General features: G+C 40.1%; 1 protein-coding gene across 2 annotated transcripts; it reads right to left on the reverse strand.

The window, feature by feature from the left end:
- LOC8061664 (isoprenyl transferase 2) lies at positions 5,300–6,675 on the reverse strand. 2 transcript variants are annotated; one of them, XM_021452529.1, is made up of 3 exons: positions 6,107–6,675; positions 5,477–5,945; positions 5,377–5,416 (listed from the first exon to the last, which is right to left on the reverse strand). In XM_021452529.1, exons 1-3 carry the CDS (start codon positions 6,500–6,502, stop codon positions 5,406–5,408), a joined length of 876 nt encoding a protein of 291 aa, XP_021308204.1. In that variant the 5' UTR covers positions 6,503–6,675; the 3' UTR covers positions 5,377–5,405. The 2 variants fall into 2 exon arrangements, with proteins under 2 accessions (XP_002461959.1, XP_021308204.1); XM_002461914.2 differs by having other exon boundaries at positions 5,300–5,945.

Consider the following 22,600-nt stretch of genomic DNA (forward strand, 5'->3'; position numbering starts at 1 on the left):
GAAATATAATCGAAACAAGAAAATCAGATAAAGCATCAAAGAGGGTCATGCTTCTAGGGCGCCTGCATCGCCAGTCAGGTCCGCCTGTGCCGCCAGCTTGGCGTTGGCCGGCCCGGGTGCCCGTGCCGTCGCCTCCCCACAAGCACGCATCCAGATACACCTATGCCGCCGGCCAGGTCTTCCGCGCACATCGGCCATGTGCGCCTGTGTCGCTGCCTCCGCGAAGCCTGGCCAGGCCTAATTCGCACACGGTGGAAGAAAGGAGGAGTAGGGAGGAGCAACGGCTAGATGGGTAAGCGGCGTAGGCAAGCTACGCTAGCACTGGGATCAGCTGTCGTACCGACGAGCGAGTGTGAGCGAGGAACTTCGTGAGCGAGCGGCGGCCATGCCTGTTCGTGTGTCCTGGACATGTCTGTTCCTTTATTAATCATATTGAAGAAATGTGACACACGTACATGGGCTAGGGCAAAGGCCCAATATTTAACAACCGACCAAGGCCAACCCAAATTTGTTCAAAAAAATATTCATTGTACTACAAAATTATAATAAAGAAAAATAAATATTTAAAATAATATATATCTATATACCTCTGTATAACTAATATTAAATACTTCCTGCGTTCCAAATTATAAGTCATTCCAAGAATCTTGAGAGTCAAAACATTTTCAAATTTGACCAAAAATATAGAGAGAAATATAAAAATTTATATCATAAAATAGGTACACTATGAAAATATAACTAATAAAGAATCTTATGATACTTGGTTGGTACCAAAAATGTTATTATTTTGCTATATAAATTTAGTCAAACTTGAAAAACTTTGACTCTCCAAGATTCTTGGAATGACTTATAATTTGGGTGTGTGGCCATAATTTTCGTCTGACATCTCTTCCTCGGCCCTCAGACAAAAATAAGGAAAGAAGAAATCGGCCAAAAAATCCAACTCGAATAAAAAAGAGCTCTAAATCGAACACATACTATGCTATCGTACACAAGCCCTACCATAAAAATCCATCACAAAAACAACATTCTTCAAATCTTGCACAAGGATCCAAAATTCATACCAAAATCGACCATAAATTAAATACATTTAGGCAGTAGATTGAATCGAACTGTATAACCATTCGAAATCGAAAAAAGACAGTTCAAAGAAGGGAAGGAAGGAAAAATCCGTAATCATGCCACAACAGCATCAGATCGAGAGGGAGGAGGCGCGCTAAAGGATGCGGATGGAGGTGGCGCACCAACATCAGATCGAGAGAGAGGAAGCGCGCTAGAGGATGCGGGTGGAGATGATGCACCGAAGGAAACTCCCTGTGTTTGGCTCTCGTGCGCCACCGACCGGCCTAATGACGCCACCATCAAACACCGGTAACTCCAAACGGCTCGGCCACAACTCCGGATCTACATGCTCGTGGGCTAGCGAAGGGGGCGCCGAGGTCACCTACTTGCCTGAATCCAAGCGCGTGGCGGAGCGGATGCGGGCCTCTGAATCCAAGCGTGTGGAGTTGGGGAGGAAGCGAGCAAATGTCATTTGCCTTGGAGCAAGGGGCGACGGCCGACGGGTGAATGGATGACGGACCAAAGGACATGCGTTTGGATATATGCAGCAGAAAGATGTGGAGCAGGAGGTGCCACGTAAGTATTCTCTCCTCTTGATTTTCCTGAATTAATCTCCTCTTCGGCTTTATGAAGCTCTTCTCTTGGTTTGGGCCTTATTTAGTTTTAAAATTTCTTAACAAAATGGATACTGTAACACTTCGTTTGCAATCATATTAACTACACTTAAAAAAATCGTCTCGCAAATTACAGTCAAACTATACAATTAGTTATTTTTTAATCTATATTTAATGCTCTATGCATATGCCGCAAGATTCGATGTGTCAGAAAATCTGAAAAATTTTACAAATTTTTTGGTAACTAAACAAAGACTCAGCTTAGAAGTAATGATTTTTTTTTCTATATGGTGTCATTACGTGTGGTGTGTCTAATTTTAGCAACATTCTAATAGTCCATGCCTATAATTCCAAAAAAATCACGTTCAATTTTCTTTATTATGGAACCGTCCGTTGCTCAGTGGAAGTTTTCTCTACCTATGCTTTTCTGATTATTGTACCAACATATGTACATTAAGAAAATAAGAAATTAAAATAATAATATGTTTACAACTAAATATTTTATTGGAGAAAATATATCAAAAAATATTTTAAATTTGATATTGGATTAAGAGAACAATATCATATTATTGTCAACATTAACTTATATTGTAGATGTAATACTCATCTTAAAATAAACTGTAGCTTTAAAATTTTGTGCAACATAAATAGATATGTATCATTTTGATCACTGCTTTTTATAAACATTTGATATTTTTTTTCTCTCGTTGCAACGCACGGGCATTCAGACTTCACGATACAGATTCGATTCCAAAACTTAATCGTGTATGTGACCCGGACTCATAATAACATATATAGAATTTTCTTGTGATAAACTGCATAGATAAGAGTTCTAATCTTAATAGAGCGCTTAGTATATATATTTTTCCATAATATATAATTGTGAAAATTTCAGTTTACCATATCTTTATATGTCCGCCGGTCTAAAGATTAATTAAACGATGCTCCTCTTTGTTCGGATCTGGTTTCCTATTATTTTTAGCTTATTTTTGTTTATGGCACGAGGACTCCTGGTCCAATTGGCTTAGGGAAAGAAAAGAAAAGTTATGGGCTGAATCTAACTCGGAAGCCTAACACGAGTTTAAACAAATTTTAGATCGAAACAAGGGAATGGTTGGGCTCGACCAAAATCCAAAACGACCAGAAATTTTGTCTTTTTATTATTAGAGAAGAAGAAGAAAGAACTACAGATTAGGACTTTGATTTTTCTTTTGTCTCCGATTGTCATCTAATTAAATAAAGAAAGCGGATCAAAATAAAGAACATAATTCTTATCCTTTTCTATTTGACTATTAAGAGTACTTGGGATGTGAGGAATCTATTTATATTAGGACTCCTATTCCATATTAATTTAGACACAAGTTATTCTAACTCGTATGAGCGGTTATATATATAAGTCCAGATAAGAGAAACTCTCAGTCATTCGGTAGTTAAAGGAAAACAGACAAAAAAAAACATGGATGGACGAAAAAAGAGCCTAAAATTTTGCCTCTTTATTATTAGGGCCGTGTTTAGTTCCTCAACCAAAACATTTCGTTACACTGTAGCTTTTTCGTTTGTTTGTGGTAATTATTGTCCAACCATGGACTAACTAGGCTCAAAAGATTCGTCTTGTCAATTTCGACCAAACTGTGTAATTAGTTTTTATTTTCATTTATATTTAATACTTCATGCATACGTTTAAAGATTCGATGTGACAGAGAATCTTGAAAAATTTTGTGTTTTTGGTAGGAAGTAAACAAGGCCTGGATATAGATATATATAACTAGGTAATAGAGATATAGATATAAATTTGATATTTTTTTCTCCGGTTGCAACGCACGGGCATGTTTTGCTAGTATTACAAACGCATAGATTAATAAATAGACCCTCCAAGAACACAAAAGCCCTAACGATTAATCTATGACAACCCACTTACACACAAGGTAACACAAAAATCAACAGTGTCCACCGCATGTTCTCAGTGTCGAGCTTGTCACAAACAGAAAAAGAGCAGCTCTGACTTCTTAATCATCCAGTATCTCCGACAAGACCATTTACCAGTCCCCGAACAACGCAGATGCTGCAAAGGAAGAATTACGTCCTGATCTACCGCGACATGGCTGGTCCGTGAAGGCCACTAAGTTCCACCAGCGCCTTGACGTCGCGCAGCAAGATCATCTCCATAGTTTCACCTTCTTCGTGTGTGATGCTCAACCTCTTCATGAGCACTGCTCTGTGCATGACCACGCAGCCAAGCAATGACTGCTAGACGTGCGCTGCGCCGGGACGGCTTGCCCGGCTTCGTTAGGTTCTTCTTTTTCTCTGTGCCTTTAGTGGTCCATGTTGCTGTGGAGAAAGCAGAGGTTGCTTGACAGATTTGGTTATATATTGAATGTACGAAGTTTGTGAGCGCCACCTCACTTAGGGCTTGTTTACTTCCCAGAAAATTTTGCAAAATTTTTCACATTCCCCGTCACATCAAATATTTACACCCATGCATGAAGTATTAAATATAGACGAAAATAAAAACTAATTGCACAGTTTGGTCGAAATTGACGAGACGAATCTTTTGAGTCTAGTTAGTCCATAATTGGAAAATATTTGTCAAATACAAACGAAAGTGCTACAGTGTCCATTTCCTAAAATTTTTCGGAACTAGGCCTTGTTTAGTTCCAAAATATTTTGCAAAATGGACACTATAGCTCTTTCGTTTGTATTTGACAAATACTGTCCAATCATGGACTAACTAGGCTCAAAAGATTTGTCTCGTCAATTCCGACCAAACTATGCAATTAGTTTTTATTTTTATCTATATTTAGTACTTCATGCATGTATCTAAAGATTCGATGTGACGGGAAATCTAAAAAAATTTGTAAAATTTTTTGGGAACTAAACAGATCGGATACGAATAAATATTATTAATATTATATTTATTTTCATATTTTTGTTTGGATTTAGATTCAAATACGAATAATGTCAATCATATCGGATAAGATACGATTGCATGTGGACATCATAAATATACGATTTAAGTATTTGGATACGGATACGGTATTAGATGTTGAATATTCAGACTCGAATACAGATAGATCTAAATATCTCTAAACGAATTCGGTCCAAATATAGTCAGAAAATATCCATATCGTTTTGATTCCTACGCGCAGCCCGGCCAAAAACGAAAAAGCTCCACGTGAGCCTCGTTTGGGATAAATTTTGGTAGAAGCAAGAGAATAACTAGCAGTTCTACAGCTGAGGTGAGGCTCCACCCGTGCCTTGTCAGTGGCAGAACACAGACAAACCAGCAGCACCCAGATGGTAACCGGATGTGAGCGATAGAAATGATGGCGGCCGAAGATCTGACGGCTGTAAAATCTCTCCTGTTGAGGACAGAAACAACAACCGGTTGATGTGTGATTCTGCTTTTCCCACACAAAGTCACGTGTTCATTGAACAAATGCTGCCTACTATTACACGCGACATCGACACCTTTTTTTTTTTTTTTGGCTCGGAGAGCTGGGCCTTGTTTAGTTCTCAAAAAATTTTGCAAAATTTTTCAGATTCCCCGTCACATCGAATCTTTAGACTCATGCATGAAGTATTAAATATAGATGAAAATAAAAACTAATTGTACAGTTTGGTCGAAATTGACGAGACGAATCTTTTGAGTCTAGTTAGTCCATAATTGGACAATTTTTGTCAAATACAAACGAAAGTGCTACAGTGTCGATTTTGCAAAATTTTTTGGAACTAAACAAGGCTCTAGAGTAATTTTGATTGACCGAATCGCCGATCTCTGGCCTGGAAGGAGCGCAACGCTTCCAGGTACTCAGCCTCCCCAAAGTCCGGCCACATCTTGTCGGTGAAGAAGAACTCCGAGTACGCCGACTGCCACAGCAGGAAGTTGCTGAGCCTCAGCTCGCCGCTGGTTCTGACGACAAGGTCAGGGCAGGAGAACTCGCCGTGGCCGGCGGCGCTCGTCGCGAGCTTGCCGGCGACCAGCGACTCGTCGACGTCGTCCGGGCTGAGCCGCCCCGCCTGCGCCTCCCGGACGAGCTCCCGGCACGCCTGGACCATGTCCCATCGCCCGCTGTAGCAGATCGCCAGCATCACGTGCAGCTGCGAGTTGTGCCGCGTCGCCTCGTCGGCTTGCTCCGCCGCGCTCCGCAGAGACGCTGGCATCTGTGTGGCGTCGCCGATGACCTGCAGCCGGATCCCCTGCCTTGACAGCTTGTCGATGTTGTCGCCTATCAGCCACTCCGACAAACCCATCATGTAGTCCACCTCAGCCTGCATGCACATACGATCGAGGAAACAAGAAAACCGTGCGTACGTGTCAGGCTCGTCCGCGAAGTATTTGTGTGTGTGTGTGTATATATATATATATATATATGCAAGTATTGAAAAGGGAGAGCTAAGCTGTTAACGAAGGCGGCAGCGGCGGGCCGTACCTTGGGGCGGCTCAAGTTTTCGCGGGAGCAGACGAAGGCGGTGAGAGCGCGGATGCCCCAGGCGCGCGAGAGGCCAACGATCCGCTCCAGGTTGCGGCCGCCGGCCTTGTGGCCGTCGGCGGGCGTCAGACCCCGCGCGCGCGCCCACCGTGAGTTCCCGTCCATCACCACCGCGACGTGCCGCGGCAGCGACTCCGGGCGCAGCCCGCTCTGGAGAAGCGCCTCGGCCGCGCGGTCGGCGGCGCCAGAAACGCCCGTCGTCGTGTCGGCGGCCCGCGCGCGTGGAGGCAGGAGGCGCGCGCGCCTGGAGCGAGCCGGCGGCGGCGCTGCGGCTGCTAGCCGCCAGGTGGTGGTGGTGGTGGTGGTTGTAGACGAAGAGTGTGAGAGCAGCATCATGATCCGTGTACGTCCGTCACTCCGTCGATCTAGGCCAGTCTTTGGGTGGAGTTGGCTATAGCTCTCACGTACGCCTACGCACAAACGTGGCTCGCTGTGCCCGTGTGCAAAACAGCTCGATGGAAGGAATTTGTAGCGTCCAGGGCAGCTTTGCTCTCGTCTACTACTATTTTTGCCGACATCTTTCAAGGAAAAAAAAAAGTACACTATTTGCCGTTTCTCTCGGCTTGTGGCATCCTGCAAGTCGTCGTCAACCAAACTTAAACAGTCTTCTCTTCTTTTGGAGCGCTGAGGGGGACAGTCTTTTGAAAATTTGGGAACGACACGGGTGAGACACGAGGAAGCGCCAAGGATCCAGTGGCGAAACGAGGTTAATTCCATTGGCACACGTTCGGGCATGAACACAAGTCGGAAGGGCCTATTATCCCGGTTTCCGAGCCGATGCTGCTCTTCCGAGACTAAAGGTTCATCCTTTAGTCCCGGTTCGAGAAACCGGGGCTAAAGCCCCCCCTTAACACCAACCGGTATTAAAGGGTCCTGCCAGGGCTGCCACGTTGCAGGACCCTTTAACACTTACCAACCGGTGTTAAGGGTTTCTTTTTTTTGGTTTACTTTTTCGGTTCTGTTTATTATTTTTATATAGAATAATAATAGGTTTTTCAATATATATTTTTGCTGATACAATAATATATTTATATTACACGCATATTAAGCATATATAAATGAAAATTATAGGCTTAGCTTTATAATTAAGCTTTGCCTATAATAAAATGAATAGGCCACATCAAAAATTAAATAGATATGTAAAAAGCTTTATATATATATAGTTTTATAAGTACAAAATTCGTAACACATATATACATAGAGTTTTTTCTCCCAATGTCTAAAAACGATAGAAATGATCATCGTTGTTTGGAATAAGAGTTTCGTTGCCGTTGAAGTGAAAACTCGCCGTTTGGATTGATCACTTGCTCGTGGAGAAATCCTGCTATTGTCTCTTGGATAGCTTTGATTCGGTATTTTTGTATGACCTTTTCCCTCAACCATTTCGTCTTTAATTTGAAATAAATAAAAAAGGTATTAGTTATCTAAGTTATTCAATATAATTCAGGAGATAATGAAAAGAGACATGTAACGTACTCTGAGCGTCTCTGTGGGTGTTTGATTGACTTGTGCCATCATGAATTTGCACACGTAATATGCACATAGATTGTTCCCCTTCTTGTCTTAAACACCACTGTACGATATATATATATATATATATATATATATATATATATATATATATATATATATATATATATATATATAATATTCACGACCACGACAATAAGAAGGCTAAAAGTTAGCGAAAGTTTGCTAGCTAGTAGAACTTACTTGTGGATGTATTATGTTAAGCGACGCTTTACATCCACTGAGATGTTCACGGTCAATGAATCTTTCCCAAACCCTACACACAGCCATTGTGGATCATGAACTAATAATTACAGAGTAATATTATGATATTCTTCTAGCTGAGATCGACATTACGTACCTTTGAATAATGTTTACCATTTGTTGATAATTTTCTTGTGGTTTTCTCATTGAGTCAAAGATTATCAACCGGTTCTTGGGAATTTCAATGACCATGAGTATCCAGTGAAAGCTGTTTACACACATATACATAGTCAGGCCTATATATAACTATATAAAACTTGTCTCGAGTAATAATTATTAAAATAAAATATGCATGCATTTAATAACTATATAACTCACTCAAAGTTGAAGGGGAAGAGTATTTTTTGTTTTTCTTTTTGGTTCACAAAGAACCTCAGAAGATTGGTGCAAACTTTTGTCTCATGAGCTGCTGTCCACACTGCTTGCGGAGCTTTGAAAACAATATAAGGGTCAACGAACCCAATACTATTGTCATTTCTGATTCTGAGCTCTCTCATTTGGTGCCTGCATATATACATACAAATCCTAAGTGTGTAAGGATTATATACATGTAATTAAAGAAGTTATAAGTATAATAAAAAGAAAAAAATATTTACAGACAAAAGTAGCTGACAAGAGATTTGTCGAGAGCGTCGAGGTGACATAATTGGTGCAATTCTTCGAACTGCACGTATATGAGGTCATCTCCACGGAAGTAGTGATGTTGTCTAATACGAATAGAAATCAAATTCTCTCTCCTTTTAGACGCCTCGATGCACCATTTGTTTATTGCAAACATTTGTGTGCCGAGCTCATGTAAATGCTGAGGGTCGAATAGACTCCTGCCCGGGTCATATCTTGCCCTCCATTGATCAACTACCTCAGCTTTTTCAAATGTTTGGCATCCAATAATGGCGGCAATTTCTTCCACATTTAAACCGCTCTGTCCAAAGTAACGCTCAAGCGAGTCTAGCTCAGACAACGCTAAGGATTTCTTTGGCATCAAGTCTTTATTTGAGTCGTATTGATTTGGCACAATCAAAGGGGCACCGGTTTTGATACTTCTCCGAGCTGTGGGACCCCCTTTCCTACTCTCTTTCTAGGCTGTGAAGACTTGACCAGAGACCGCTCATAGCCCGAAAGTGCTGTCTTTTTCTGAGCTTCACGTTGCTTCTTTTGCTGGTCCGCCACCTTCTGCCTCAGTTCCGATGGCTTTACATAAAAGTACGACTTCTCTGGGTTTAGCCGCTTTTTTCTATCCTCCTTCAATTTATCAAAAAATTGTTTCACCTCAGGTTTGGATGCAGCAATTACCTCCTCTTCACTCTTTTCGTAAGGTAATTTTTCTGGTGTCTTAGCTCTCTTTGCTGAGGCAGTCTTCTTTGGAGGTGGGACCGATGACTTCGGTCGTATTTGGGCGGACCGCTTCTGACTACCTCGCTTTGGAGGTGAGGGGACCGACCGTGTACTCTTTGGAGAGGGCGGTGCAGGCAGTGGAGGTGGTGGGGCCGATCTTTTCGGTGTTGGAGAACGCGGTGGAGGAGTTGGAGACCTCGGTGGAGGAGGTGGAGACCGTGGTGGAGGCGGTGCGGGGTCGGTGTGGCCGCCGCAGGTGTTGGAGGAGATCCAGCATTGTCACCGCCCGCAGCACTATGATGCGCTGGGGAGAGAAGTGGACTTAGGTTGGAGGAGTCCCTGCAAAGAAAACTATTACAAGTTTTGTGAGCAAACTTTTTTTAATTTCAATACATAATAAATAATATAAGAAGTAAAATCATACACAAACCTGTGTTGAGGAATAATTATGAAGCGCTTGCGCCAACAAATAAATGTCTTCTCAGCTTCACCTAAGGTCTTCTCTCTGTCTCCCCCTTCTATGTCTAGAGGCATATTGCCACAACCTTTCTCAACCCTATCAACCGAGACGCTAGCATATCCACCAGGTACTGGTCGATTATGGATTCTTGGAGTTCTCGTTCGGTCGATAGGGTTGACAACAGCGATAGCCACCTTTTTTGTTGCATTCCCATTTGGTACATGCAGCTCACAGGTAGTAAAAGCCTCTGTGACATCATCCACGGGGAAGTGTAGCTTCGTGTCATCCTGAATGGTTGGTACTTCCGTGGATGCGCAGCTGCTTTTCAACTGGCGTGGGGGGCTAACGTTGACCTTAGGCTGTGATGTACCTTGTCCTTTCGACATTTGGCTAAGTGCTGCTTGCACTTGTCTTTGAATCTCCGCCTGCATCCATTCTTCACGAGCTTTCTCGCGCTCTTCTGACTGCAGAACAAAAGCTTCCAGGCGGCGGATCTGCTCTGCCTCCTCATCCTTCTTTCTCTGGCGGCTTCTGTAGGTATCTTGATAGACTTGGAATGATTGCAGCCACGGAACTGCCCCATAGCCTCTCGTACGCCCACCGTGCTCAGGATTTTTAAGCGCATAGGTGAGTTCATCCTTCTCCCTGTTAGGCCTGAACTCACCAGACTGAACCGCCTCTCATGCACGGACTAGTCTCTTTGCTGCTCTAGAGATTTCTTGGCCCCAAACTAGCGCCCCGGTGTCTGGGTCCACGCTTCCCCCATGACCGTAGAACCAATGCTTGGAGCGCTCGCTCCAATTCTTTGCTATTGTCTCGGGTGTGACCCCCCTAGCAAGCATCTCCAGTTCCATTCGGTCCCACTTAGGAACAGCACTCTTATAACCACGTGATCCCATATGATGGTGGTATGTCTTTTTACTTGCATTCTCTTTGTTTCTAATGGCTCGTTCCTCGCCCTCTTCTGATGTTTTGTACTGCACGAAGTCATTCCAGAAGGCCCTCAGCTTTACATATTGCTTGAGGTTGAAATTTGGAGTCTCGTTTTTCTTGACAAATTTATTGTACAAAGTCTTCTTCCAATTCTAGAACAGTAGCGCCATCTTCTTCATAGTCCAGTTATAAATTCGCACCTTCAACTCTTCATCGTTGGTGTCGAAGGTGAAAACGTCTGTGACGGCTTTCCAAACTAACTCCTTGTCACGATCAGAGACAAAACTGATCTCAGGAGCACCTCGCTTCTCTCTCCATTCACGAGCACTAATCGGAATTTGATCTCTCACACGATATCCACAGTGACTAACATATTTATTTACATGTTCACCAAGTGGTCTGCCTGTAGCTATCTCAAACTCAGAGATTACATAGCAGCCCTCCAGCGGCTTCTTTGGCCCTTGTGGAGGTACGCTTCTCCCCGTAGAGGTCGATCCAGAAGGCTACACGTAGATATAGAAACAAAAATACTAAATTAATAACCAAGTAAGTCTAAAACCTAATGTAAGAGATGCATTAATTATATATGTTTATATTTACATACCTCGCCAGTATTTTCTTCTTGTTACACGACAAGTTGTTGCTCAGGCGCATTGCCCTCTTGTTGCTCAGTCGGATTGCCTTGCATGATCTCGTTGTAATCAATAAAGTACTGACTACCGTCGTCGATCATATTTTGAATGACATCTTTCATATAATTAGGATCATCATGAGGACGGTCAGCCATTTCTATGTCTGCAACCATACATATATATTCTATATAAGATAAGAAATACACTAGAATAATATACTAAAAAATAATACTAACAATAACACTAGAATTCATAATATACTAAAACACTAGAATTCATAATATACTAGAATAATATACTAAAAAACAATACTAGAATAATAGTACACACAATAATATATACAAAACACTACTAGAATAAATTTGGTGGGTAAACACTACTAGAATATATATTAGAGACTTATATACTACTACTAGTACTACTACAAATGAAAGTGTTGGAGTGCTCTAAAATTTATACTAGAATCTTTTAAGCCAAGTAATACACTAGAATAATATACTAAAAAACAATACTAGAATAATAGTACAAACAATAATATATAAAAAACACTAGAAAATAAAATATGATACAAAAATAATACAAGAATAATATACTAAAAAATAATACTACAAAATAATACAAGAATAAAATTCATTCTACAGATTATATATATATATAATATACTAAAAACTAATATACATTCATTCATTCTGCAGATTATATATATATATATATATATATTATACTAAAAACTAATATACATTCATTCATTTTGCAGATTATATATATATAATCTGCAAAAAAATATATATTCATTCATTTTGCAGATTAACTAAGCCGGAGTTCGATCTTGATAAATACATTGAGAGAGCACGCTAGCAGATTGACGGCCGGCCGAAGATCGACGTGGAGAAAGAGAAGACATCGCTGGTGGCGGAGCTGGCGCCCGCGGCGGCGCTGGTGGCGATGATGACCGCGGCGGCGCTGGACGACGGCGCGGAAAGACGAAACGGCGACGACGCTGGTGATGGAGGCGGCGGTTCAGGTGTGTCTCGACGAAGACGAAGACTGCTTCAGATCCAGGGCGCACCGGCGCTTATATAGGGGTGGACCCTTTAGCACCGGTTCCAGCCACGGACCGGTGCTAAAGGGTCCTAGGCGGGCTCGGGCGAGGTCCTGAAAATTTTTAGGACCCTTTAGCACCGGTTCCCACTATGGGCCGGTGCTAAAGGCCCTGTTTTTTACTTTAGGGTTTTTCAATTGTTTATATATACAGTTTATATTATAAATTGTATAGTAAATTAAATATTTTACATAATATTTTTTAAATAGTGACATATATTGTAATTTTTTTAATGTACACATAAAAATTTTGAACCTTAAATATCTTACAATATTTTTATAATTTGCAATGATTGTGGACACTTGCTAACACCACTTGAATACTAGGTTGTCATCCCCAGCATGGTACTAGAGTGTACTATGGTATTTATACGCACACAGATAATCCGCAAGCGCACGGATACCGTTGAAGCTTTTACCCGGTTAAAGGTTTTATCGTATCCACAGGAAAACGGGAGAACTGATCTACGCTCTAACTTAACCAAGATAAGTAAATAAGTGTAAATAGGAAAGATGGTAGAATCGAATAAGAACAATATTAAAGGTAAGATAACAGTGGGTGATAATATGGGAATAGAGAATAGAGCAATTCTAGTATATGAGCGATGGTAGCAGAATAGAGAGGATAGCTATGGTTTCTCTACTTCAAAGGGGTATGTCTATGTCTGGGATGAACCACGTGATAAGAGTACACCACAAAGGATGCTTATCCTTAGGCCGATAAACCCTACCCGTCCTGCTAACGAGAGGTGGACTACAGAGGACCAACGTAACTGTCACCGACGCGGCCTACCACACGATCCAGCTAGACAGGGGATATCCACAAGTAATCTAGATCTAAGCACCTCGCTTACACCTATACTACAACTCTCACCTATAGCGTCCTATAGATTAGAATACTCAAAAGAGTTGTGAACCAAAACATACATAATTAGTAATTGCATAATGAATTAGAAGTAGATAACCAGAGTCATCCCATGAGCAAGCTTGATTAGAGCTTGATCATGACGAAGTACAACCGGAGGAAGAACCGACAGGCCGACCTCTCCTCTAATCCTGCTTCGCTCTCCATCTTGCTACTATCTAGATCTACTCTAGTTTAGAGAAGAGAGGAGAGCTCTCATCTCTAAACCCTAGCTTTTGCTCTGTCTATGAATAATGAATAATGATCAAGGGGTGCCTCCTCTAGGGGCCAGGGGGTCTGGTTATATAGTCCCCTCAAGTGAACCTGGGCCGTCGGATCAAACCGACATTGATTGAACAGTTATTCTTGATCCTTTAGGTCGGTGGAGATCTCCCGAGAGAAAGAGTCCTGATTGGGCTCCAAGTCAGGGCGGGCGCCCAGGGCAGGAGGGCGGGCGCCCCGCCTCTGGCCCCGTTCGGCCTCCGCTTCCTTCCCGTGGCTTCTGGAGTCTTCTAGATATAAGATAATTGCGCGGCACGTTAATATCTCTATGTAATCCCGACGTGTGGGCCTTTCTTCCGTATTTCCTGATAACCCCCTACAGAAATAGACAAACACCAAAACTCGTGGAATTCTGTCAGATAAAACCCTAAGTCTAGATGTTGATTTCATTTGGATCCTTTTCTTTGTTTATTTGATAATTAAATTTGATACTTAAGGACCGTCAACAAACTCCCCCAAGCTTACCTCTTGCTCGTCCCTAAGCAAGGATAGACTCAGCAATGGATCAAAAGTTGTTGCAATATCTTAAAAATTTGACGGTACACATGCTTTTGAATAAGATCTCATCTGTGAGTTAGAGTAAACTGTCAAGAACTAAAACTTACTTACTTTACCTTTCACCATGGGACTTGTAACCGTCACTTCTGTCTTGAGTAGTTAAAAGATAGAACAGTCTAGCCAAGTGCCATGTCTCTTATTCTTGATCAGCTATAGCTCTGGAGTTTTTTTTTGTAGATTTTCAAATAAAACTCAGAGATTCCTTATATGACTCTCTAAATCTCTCTTTTGTGGTATTTCTAGATCCTTACCAAGGCAGTGATGGTATATGCCTTCTCTCCAGATATGTGGTATTTGTGGTATAAGGCATAGTGACATTGCCTTCTGTCTCACCCTACTCTAATAAGGCTTTAATATCTGGAGCTCATAGGTGGGAGACAGCTAATACATACTTACAAGACATTTATTGCATAGTCAAACCATGGATCCAGAGAAACAAGTCAATAAGTCAAATCAAGATGTGCATGTGTGGCGAATGAATGGTGTATGGTGATGATGGTGATAACAATGGTGAAAGTCTAATTCTACTTTTGCTCTTTTGAGGGGATACATACCTTCCTTGCTTTTTGAAACTTTATGAGGAGAATGAGATGCTCTTCTTTTTTCTTTCCTCTCAGGTGGGTATCCTGTACCCCTAATTCTACTGTCGGACACTTGTCCATTTTTACCTCTCGTCTCACTTTTTCTTTCTTTCGAGGTTCCGGGCACTTGCCCCTTTTTATTTCCTCGTATATTTTTTTTCTCTTCTTTCTCTTTTTTTAGAGCACTCATCTCATGAGATAATATAGCAAGTGGTAGTAACAAGATAACTTGAGCATTTATTTCACAAGGAAAAATAGAAATATTTTTGGTTATTCTCTCCCGGATTAGGAGTAGAATATTTTTGGGTGGTTCTAGAGATGGAAATGAGTGGATATATGTGGATGGTACTTCCAGAGTAGAAGTAGCATATATGAGTGAATGTGCAAGTGAAATCTTGATTTAACCACATGACAAGCTCCTAAGGGTCTACACAGCTTGACCACACTCAATGTTCATAAGCAGTAAATTGTAAATGTGTGGCTCAAAGTCTAGCAAGCATGTATATATGGCTGTGGTAGGAATTTAAACTTTCATCATACAGGAACTCATCATGGAATATTTTAAAGATTTTTCAAAGATAAAATTCTCCAGAATTCTAGCATCTCTAGGAACAGATAAACAGCAGCTCAACCTTCCCATATCATATCCGTTAACAACTTAGATTTCAGATCAAGGTTTCATCCCACAAGTTTAGATCTAGAGCAAGCTTTAAACTATAACAGTTATGTCTAAACTTGAGAGAGAACTTCAAATTTGCAAATTAGGTAGAGCAACTATTCATTATATCCATGCTAGAGTTTTATTATTAAGATTCAGATTAGCATAGCCACTTTATTTATTAAACACACTAAGCAAAAGATATATGTATATAAGCACAAAATCTTTATTTGGTTTTTCATAGTTTATGTATTTTAATATTCTAATATAATATAAGTATAAAGATAGGTAGAAATACTTAGCGAGATAAATGGGGGTGCTCTCCCCCAAGCTGAATTTTGACGTAATTTCTCTTGATGTAGCTAGCAGGTGCCATAGGTGTATTTGAAAGTCAGCAGCATTCTGACAGCGATTAGAATGTCCTCCGTCTGCTAGTCTTCTTGATTCTTAAATTATGTGGAGCTCAAATAGACAACAAAGCTTGTGGAACTAATTAAGTGTTAGCATAAATATCTAGCCTTCATCAAGTTGAGCTTCCTCAATAAATATTACTCCCTGTTTTTATATTTTTATTTTATAAAGCAGAAAAGAAATATTTATTTTATTTTTATGCCACCACAGTGAAGGTACTTATGGGTTTTATGCCACTCGTATACTCACATGGGGCTTAGTATTTTTTAACATTTTTATTTTCTTTTCAAGATAGCATGATTAACTAATAATCTATTTAAGGAAAGTAAATAATTAAAGGGAAAAGGGAATGCAGAAAGGATAAATATGGATAACTACCGATCTTACCTTTCGGCGATGGTTCAATGTTTTAAGTCTTCTTAACAAGACTTCTCACCGTGTTCATTCTTCAGGTGCGTCATTTGATTCAGGTGTGGACCTTGATGTCTGCTCCTCTTGATACGGTGTCATCCATATTCTTCGTTTGCCCAGCAGTTCGAAGTGCGGCGTTGGCAGTAACCTGCTCAGTGTGTTTGTGCTCGTAGATCCAGGTCGTTCACTTGGTAGAGTCTGAGAGTTATAAAACTCCTCCGTATTTTGCTCAAAGTGTACCTGCTCATAGAGACAAGGCAGAGATCAAGTGCATGGGTCCTGTTGGTGGAAAACACCAAACCTAAAGTGTATTTGTTCTTCTCTAACCCTGAGCATAGTGAGCAAGACAAAGTTGATGGATGAAAAGTTTATGGGTGTAGCACTTATAACATTTGTCAGATCAGATCGCTCAACCTTATGGAAAGATAATCTATCTATGTATATGACTTTTTCTTTATATCTCTCAATGATAGAATGTGTAACATTTTAGCTCATATGATTAGGAGTGTGGGATCATGGAGGTAGTACTAAGAACAAGGATTAAAGGACTAAACATGTTGAATCAGTTGGGTTGGTTAATCTAGAGTTGTAAATCATACATGTTTGTCTCTTTTATTTATATGAACGCCAGAACCAAAGAGAGGCTTATAAAAGTGATAGTCAAGTACCTTAAGATGTTACCTTGCTTGAAGAGTGATGGCACAGTATCACCTTGTGGAAGCTTTCCTTTCTTAGCGGTTGTGCATCGTGTTTGTGGCACCCTCTATGGATCATCTCTCTATAATGAATGAGCTATGTCCTTCTTGTGCAAATTGTTAAACTTCATGTGTCACTCTCTTCGTCTCTGATGTGAGTTTATCTCAGGACTTCCCAAATCGATATTGAAATTTTTTCTGCAGGGGTTAGTCCGACAAAAATATACCAATGTCTACACAAGCAGTTTTTAGTTCAATAACCGAACTAGACTCCATGTCTAATCAGATTAAGGAAGGTTGTTTAACCTAAGCACCATGCTTAATTTAAAAGCCAATAGAAGTATGTGCAGTACTTCCAAACTAACATTTACTAGTAAATAGACAAAGGTAGCATGACAGCATAGAGATCTACTCAAGTGGAGATGAAGTAGTGTGATTAGTATTTAACAAATTGAGCATGTCTTAAAGGTAGGGACAACCAACATAGCAACATGGCAAAGGATGTTTTTATGTAAAGTACTCCCCCAAGCTTGAATTTTGCAGAATTCAAGTTTGGATGAATTTAATTCAGTGTTGCATGATGATTGGTTGGACATACCTTCTACTTGCTTGTCATTCATCTGATCTTCTTGTTCCAATCCTGGAAAGGTTAGTGACAAGAATACCCGAAGGAATATTTTTACAATTATCCTTATATGCTCAATACACAAGGTAATGTTGCAAATAATTAAAAACTCATGTTATGATCTGATCAGTGCTTATTTTAGGACACTAAGCTTGTCCTTGGGAAACCATCAATTTATGTCGGCGAAGTGGTTTTCCTTCCAACGCTGACCTAAATCAAGATCAACTTAACGAGATTTGCAATATTTATTATAGACATATGCATCGACAACCGCCCTTTTAAAGTTTTTATAAATAGAAAGGAAGAGGGGGTTGGAGATCTCAAATGTGGTGATGTTGGAGAGAACAATAGATTGGGAAGATGTTGCATATGAGCATGGAGTAAACAAAGTGGCTCTGAAATAAATTCCATGCTCATTAATGTTATCTTCGTCTCCAATCTGAATGTTCAGAGTTCCTCTTGGATTGGTCTCACTTATGTCCTCTTCTATAGTTGGATGAATCTCATCTTCAAAGGGAGTCAAGAACTCACCATTTGAAATTGAACCAAAGTCAGAATTCATTAAGGCTTCTACCTTATCCATCCATTCTACACATTCTAGCCATTTAGAACTTGTGATCAGGAAAGGGGAGGTGTTAGAATTTTCAATATGGCTTAGCTCTCCTTTACTTGATGTGTCATCCTCGACTTTTTCATAACAGGAACCAGGACATTCTCTAAGAGAACCATTATTGCGAGGATTTGAATTTTCTCTGCTTGAAGGTCTCTTATGGAACCAGAAGTCTAAACCATCAGCATCTGAAAAATTTAAGGTCAGAATTCCTTCCTCCCTTGGAGAATTTTGGGGTATTGATGGTTTAGGATCGATAGCTAAAGTTTGGAATTGAAGTGGTTGTGATCTGGCTATCGAAACTTCTTCTTCTTGTCTAGGAACTGGTTCTGTCTCTTTCTCAGGGATATAAAAGCTAGGAGACTTTCCACTTAATAAATCAATCAAATTCCAAGCTTCACTAGCAGGTAGGTGATAGAAGGATCCTCTAGAGGCTGTATTCAAGGTTTGCTTATTTTCCCCACTAAGGCCCTCAAAAAAGTGAATTAGAAGAACTTCTTGTGGAATAGAAAGCTTTGGGCCAGTGAGAGTAAGGTTAATAAAGCGGTCCCATGATTTCCTAAGAGATTCTTCTTCCAGTTGTCTAAAAGAAATAATCTCACGCCGAAGTTCCGCCACTTTGGAGATTGGAAAATATTTAGAAAGAAAACTACTATATAACTCCTTCCAATCTCCATGAACACTCCCTACTTTGAGTTTGTACCAATGTCTAGCTTTTCCCGTTAAAGAGAACGGAAAGAGCTTCCATTTGAGGGTCTCATCGGACATTCCTTCTATGCGAAGGAGGTCACAGACTCGATAAAACTCTCTTAGGTGTGTGTATGGGTTTTCCTCACCTTCTCCTAAGAAAGGTTGTTTTTGAACAAATTCTATGTATTCGGGGTCTATCTCAAAACTAGATGCTATGATAGGCTTTGAAGATTTTGGTGGTTCGAGATGTGTGCCCGTAGGTCTATGAAATTCATAGATAGACATGTTTGAATTCATGATAGACCACAGATCAAGGATTAGATAAGAAGAAAGATTAGCAGAGATGAGGCAAAGGATAAAAGGAAAATATATTTTTTATTTTTTTAGAAAATGATTAAGCTAGTTCGTAGTCAACTCAGCAACCGTTTCCCCAGCAACGGTGCCAAAAATGCTTGTTGACACTTGCTAACACCACTTGAATACTAGGTTGTCATCCCCAGCATGGCACTAGAGAGTACTATGGTATTTATACGCACACAGATAATCCGCAAGCGCACGGATACCGTTGAAGCTTTTACCCGGTTAAAGGTTTTATCGTATCCACAGGGAAACGGAAGAACTGATCTACGCTCTAACTTAACCAAGATAAGTAAATAAGTGTAAATAGAAAAGATGGTAGAATCGAATAAGAACAATATTAAAGGTAAGATAACTGTGGGTGATAATATGGGAATAGAGAATAGAGCAATTCTAGTATATGGGCGTTGGTAGCAGAATAGAGATGATAACTATGGTTTCTCTACTTCAAAGGGGTATGTCTATGTCTGGAACGAACCACGTGATAAGAGTACACCACAAAGGATGCTTATCCTTAGGCCGATAAACCCTACCCGTCCTGCTAACGAGAGGTGGACTACAGAGGACCAACGTAACTGTCACCTACGCGGCCTACCACACGATCCAGCTAGACAGGGGATATCCACAAGTAATCTAGATCTAAGCACCTCGCTTACACCTATACTACAACTCTCACCTATAGCGTCCTATAGATTAGAATACTCAAAAGAGTTGTGAACCAGAACATACATAATTAGTAATTGCATAATGAATTAGAAGTAGATTACCAGAGTCATCCCACGAGCAAGCTTGATTAGAGCTTGATCATGACGAAGTACAACTGGAGGAAGAACCAACAGGCCGGCCTCTCCTCTAATCTTGCTTCGCTCTCCATCTTGCTACTATCTAGATCTACTCTAGTTTAGAGAAGAGAGGAGAGCTCTCATCTCTAAACCCTAGCTTTTGCTCTGTCTATGAATAATGAATAATGATCAAGGGGTGCCTCCTCCAGGGGCCAGCGGGTCTGGTTATATAGTCCCCTCAAGTCAACCTGGGCCGTCGGATCAAACCGACATTGATTGAACGGTTATTCTTGATCCTTTAGGTCGGTGGAGATCTTCCGAGAGAAAGAGTCCTGATTGGGCTCCAAGTCAGGGCGGGCGCCCAGGGCAGGAGGGCGGGCGCCCTGCCTCTAGCCCCGTTCGGCCTCCGCTTCCTTCCCGTGGCTTCTGGAGTCTTCTAGATGTAAGATAATTGCGCGGCACGTTAATATCTCTATGTAATCCCGACGTGTGGGCCTTTCTTCCGTATTTCCTGATAACCCCCTACAGAAATAGACAAACACCAAAACTCGTGGAATTCTGTCAGATAAAACCCTAAGTCTAGATGTTGATTTCATTTGGATCCTTTTCTTTGTTTATTTGATAATTAAATTTGATACTTAAGGACCGTCAACAATGATTTTGTAAGAAATGTTTAGTATTTTGTTAATGCAAAAATATATTATTCCAATAAATTTACAAAAACTATATTCAATCAACTGGAAATCTATTTTCACATCATATTGACGTTAAACTTTTTATTTTTGTTATTTATTACTCGGAATGCTAGTAGGGTATTGTTTTCATCAAATAAAAAATCTATTTATCATATAAAAATATATATCTTGATGAACACACCCTTTGACCGAACCCTAGATTTTCCCAAATGGAAAAGTCATGAATACAAAGTTTGTTACACTCATCAAGTTCTACATTTTGTCTAATGGTCAACTTTTCATTTGGAAAAGTTTGAACCACCGAATTTTAAATTTTTAGAGAATTCATAGCCACGTAGCGGTTTTGGAACCCTAGATGGTCTCGAATGGAAAAGTCATGAATACCAATATTGCTCCACTCATCAAAATCTACATTTCATATATAGACCTTTTTTGCATTTGACAAAGTTTTGGGAAGGTGTAGTTGAAAATCCACAATTGACACATATAGTTTCAAATAGTTTGTGTGAGATTCAAGAATTGGTGGGTATTGTTAACTTAAACTTTCTCAAATGGAAAAGTTGTGTATATACAAAGTTTAGATCTTGATGATATCTAACAACTTGGTATTTAAATTTTTTTCATTTTAAGTAATTTAGTTTGTCATTTGACCAAGTTTGACCAAAACCCGTCTTGGATTTTATACAAATGTGATTAGGATTGGCTCAAAATTATCCAAATGAAAAAATGGAAAATATATAAAATGTAGATCTTGATGATCTCTAACAACTTTGTATTCAAAATTTTTTCATTTAAAGTCATCAAATGGGCCATTTGATCAAGTTTGACCAAAGTCAAAGCATTGGTTTTTACAAAAACACCCTTTGTCCGAACCCTAGATTGTCCCAAATGGAAAAGTCATGAATACAAAGTTTGTTACACTCATCAAGTTCTACATTTTGTCTAATGGTCAACTTTTTATTTGGAAAAGTTTGAACCACTGAATTTTAAATTTTTAGAGAATTCATAGCCACGCAGTGGTTTTGGAACCCTAGATGGTCTCGAATGGAAAAGTCATGAATACCAATATTGTTCCACTCATCAAAATCTACATTTCATATATAGACCATTGTTGCATTTGACAAAGTTTTGGGAAGGTGTAGTTGAAAATCCACAATTGACACATATAGTTTCAAATAGTTTGTGTGAGATTCAAGAATTGGTGAGTATTGTTAACTTAAACTTTCTCAAATGGAAAAATTGTGTATATAAAAAGTTTAGATCTTAATGATATCTAACAACTTGGTGTTCAAAATTTTTTCATTTTAAGTAATTTAGTTTGTCATTTGACCAAGTTTGACCAAAGTCAAAGCAATGGTTTTTAGAAAAACACTCTTTGATCGAACTCTAGATGGTCCCAAATGGAAAAGTCATGAATACAAAGTTTGTTACAATCATCAAAATTCACAATTCTCAAATATAGTTTCATACAAAGTTTGTTACAACAAATACTATTAAACATGACTTTATGTTAAGCCGACACAACAGTGAACTTCTTCTTAACATATGACCCTTGGTTATGATCCTGCCGTAACCATGGAGTATCCTCATTGTTTAACAGAATGCTTGGATCTTTGTTGACTATGAAGGGCGGAATTCGATCATCCCTTTCGTAATCGCCTGACATGTCTGACTTGTCCTCAATTCTGACAATGTTTCTTTTCCCAGAAAGGACAATGTGGCGCTTTGGCTCATTGATGATTGAGTGGTCATCATTTTTTCCTCTCTTTGGTTTCGTAGACATATCTTTGACATAGAACACCTGACTCACGTCTGCAGCAAGGACGAATGGTTCGTCTTTGAACCAACTATTGTTAAGGTCCACGGTTGTCATCCCATACTCCTTGTCGACTGTTACCCCACCTCCGGTCATCTTCACCCATTGGCACCAAAACAAAGGAA

This window comes from Sorghum bicolor, chromosome 2, assembly GCF_000003195.3.
Source record: "Sorghum bicolor cultivar BTx623 chromosome 2, Sorghum_bicolor_NCBIv3, whole genome shotgun sequence".
Taxonomy (NCBI): domain Eukaryota; kingdom Viridiplantae; phylum Streptophyta; class Magnoliopsida; order Poales; family Poaceae; genus Sorghum; species Sorghum bicolor.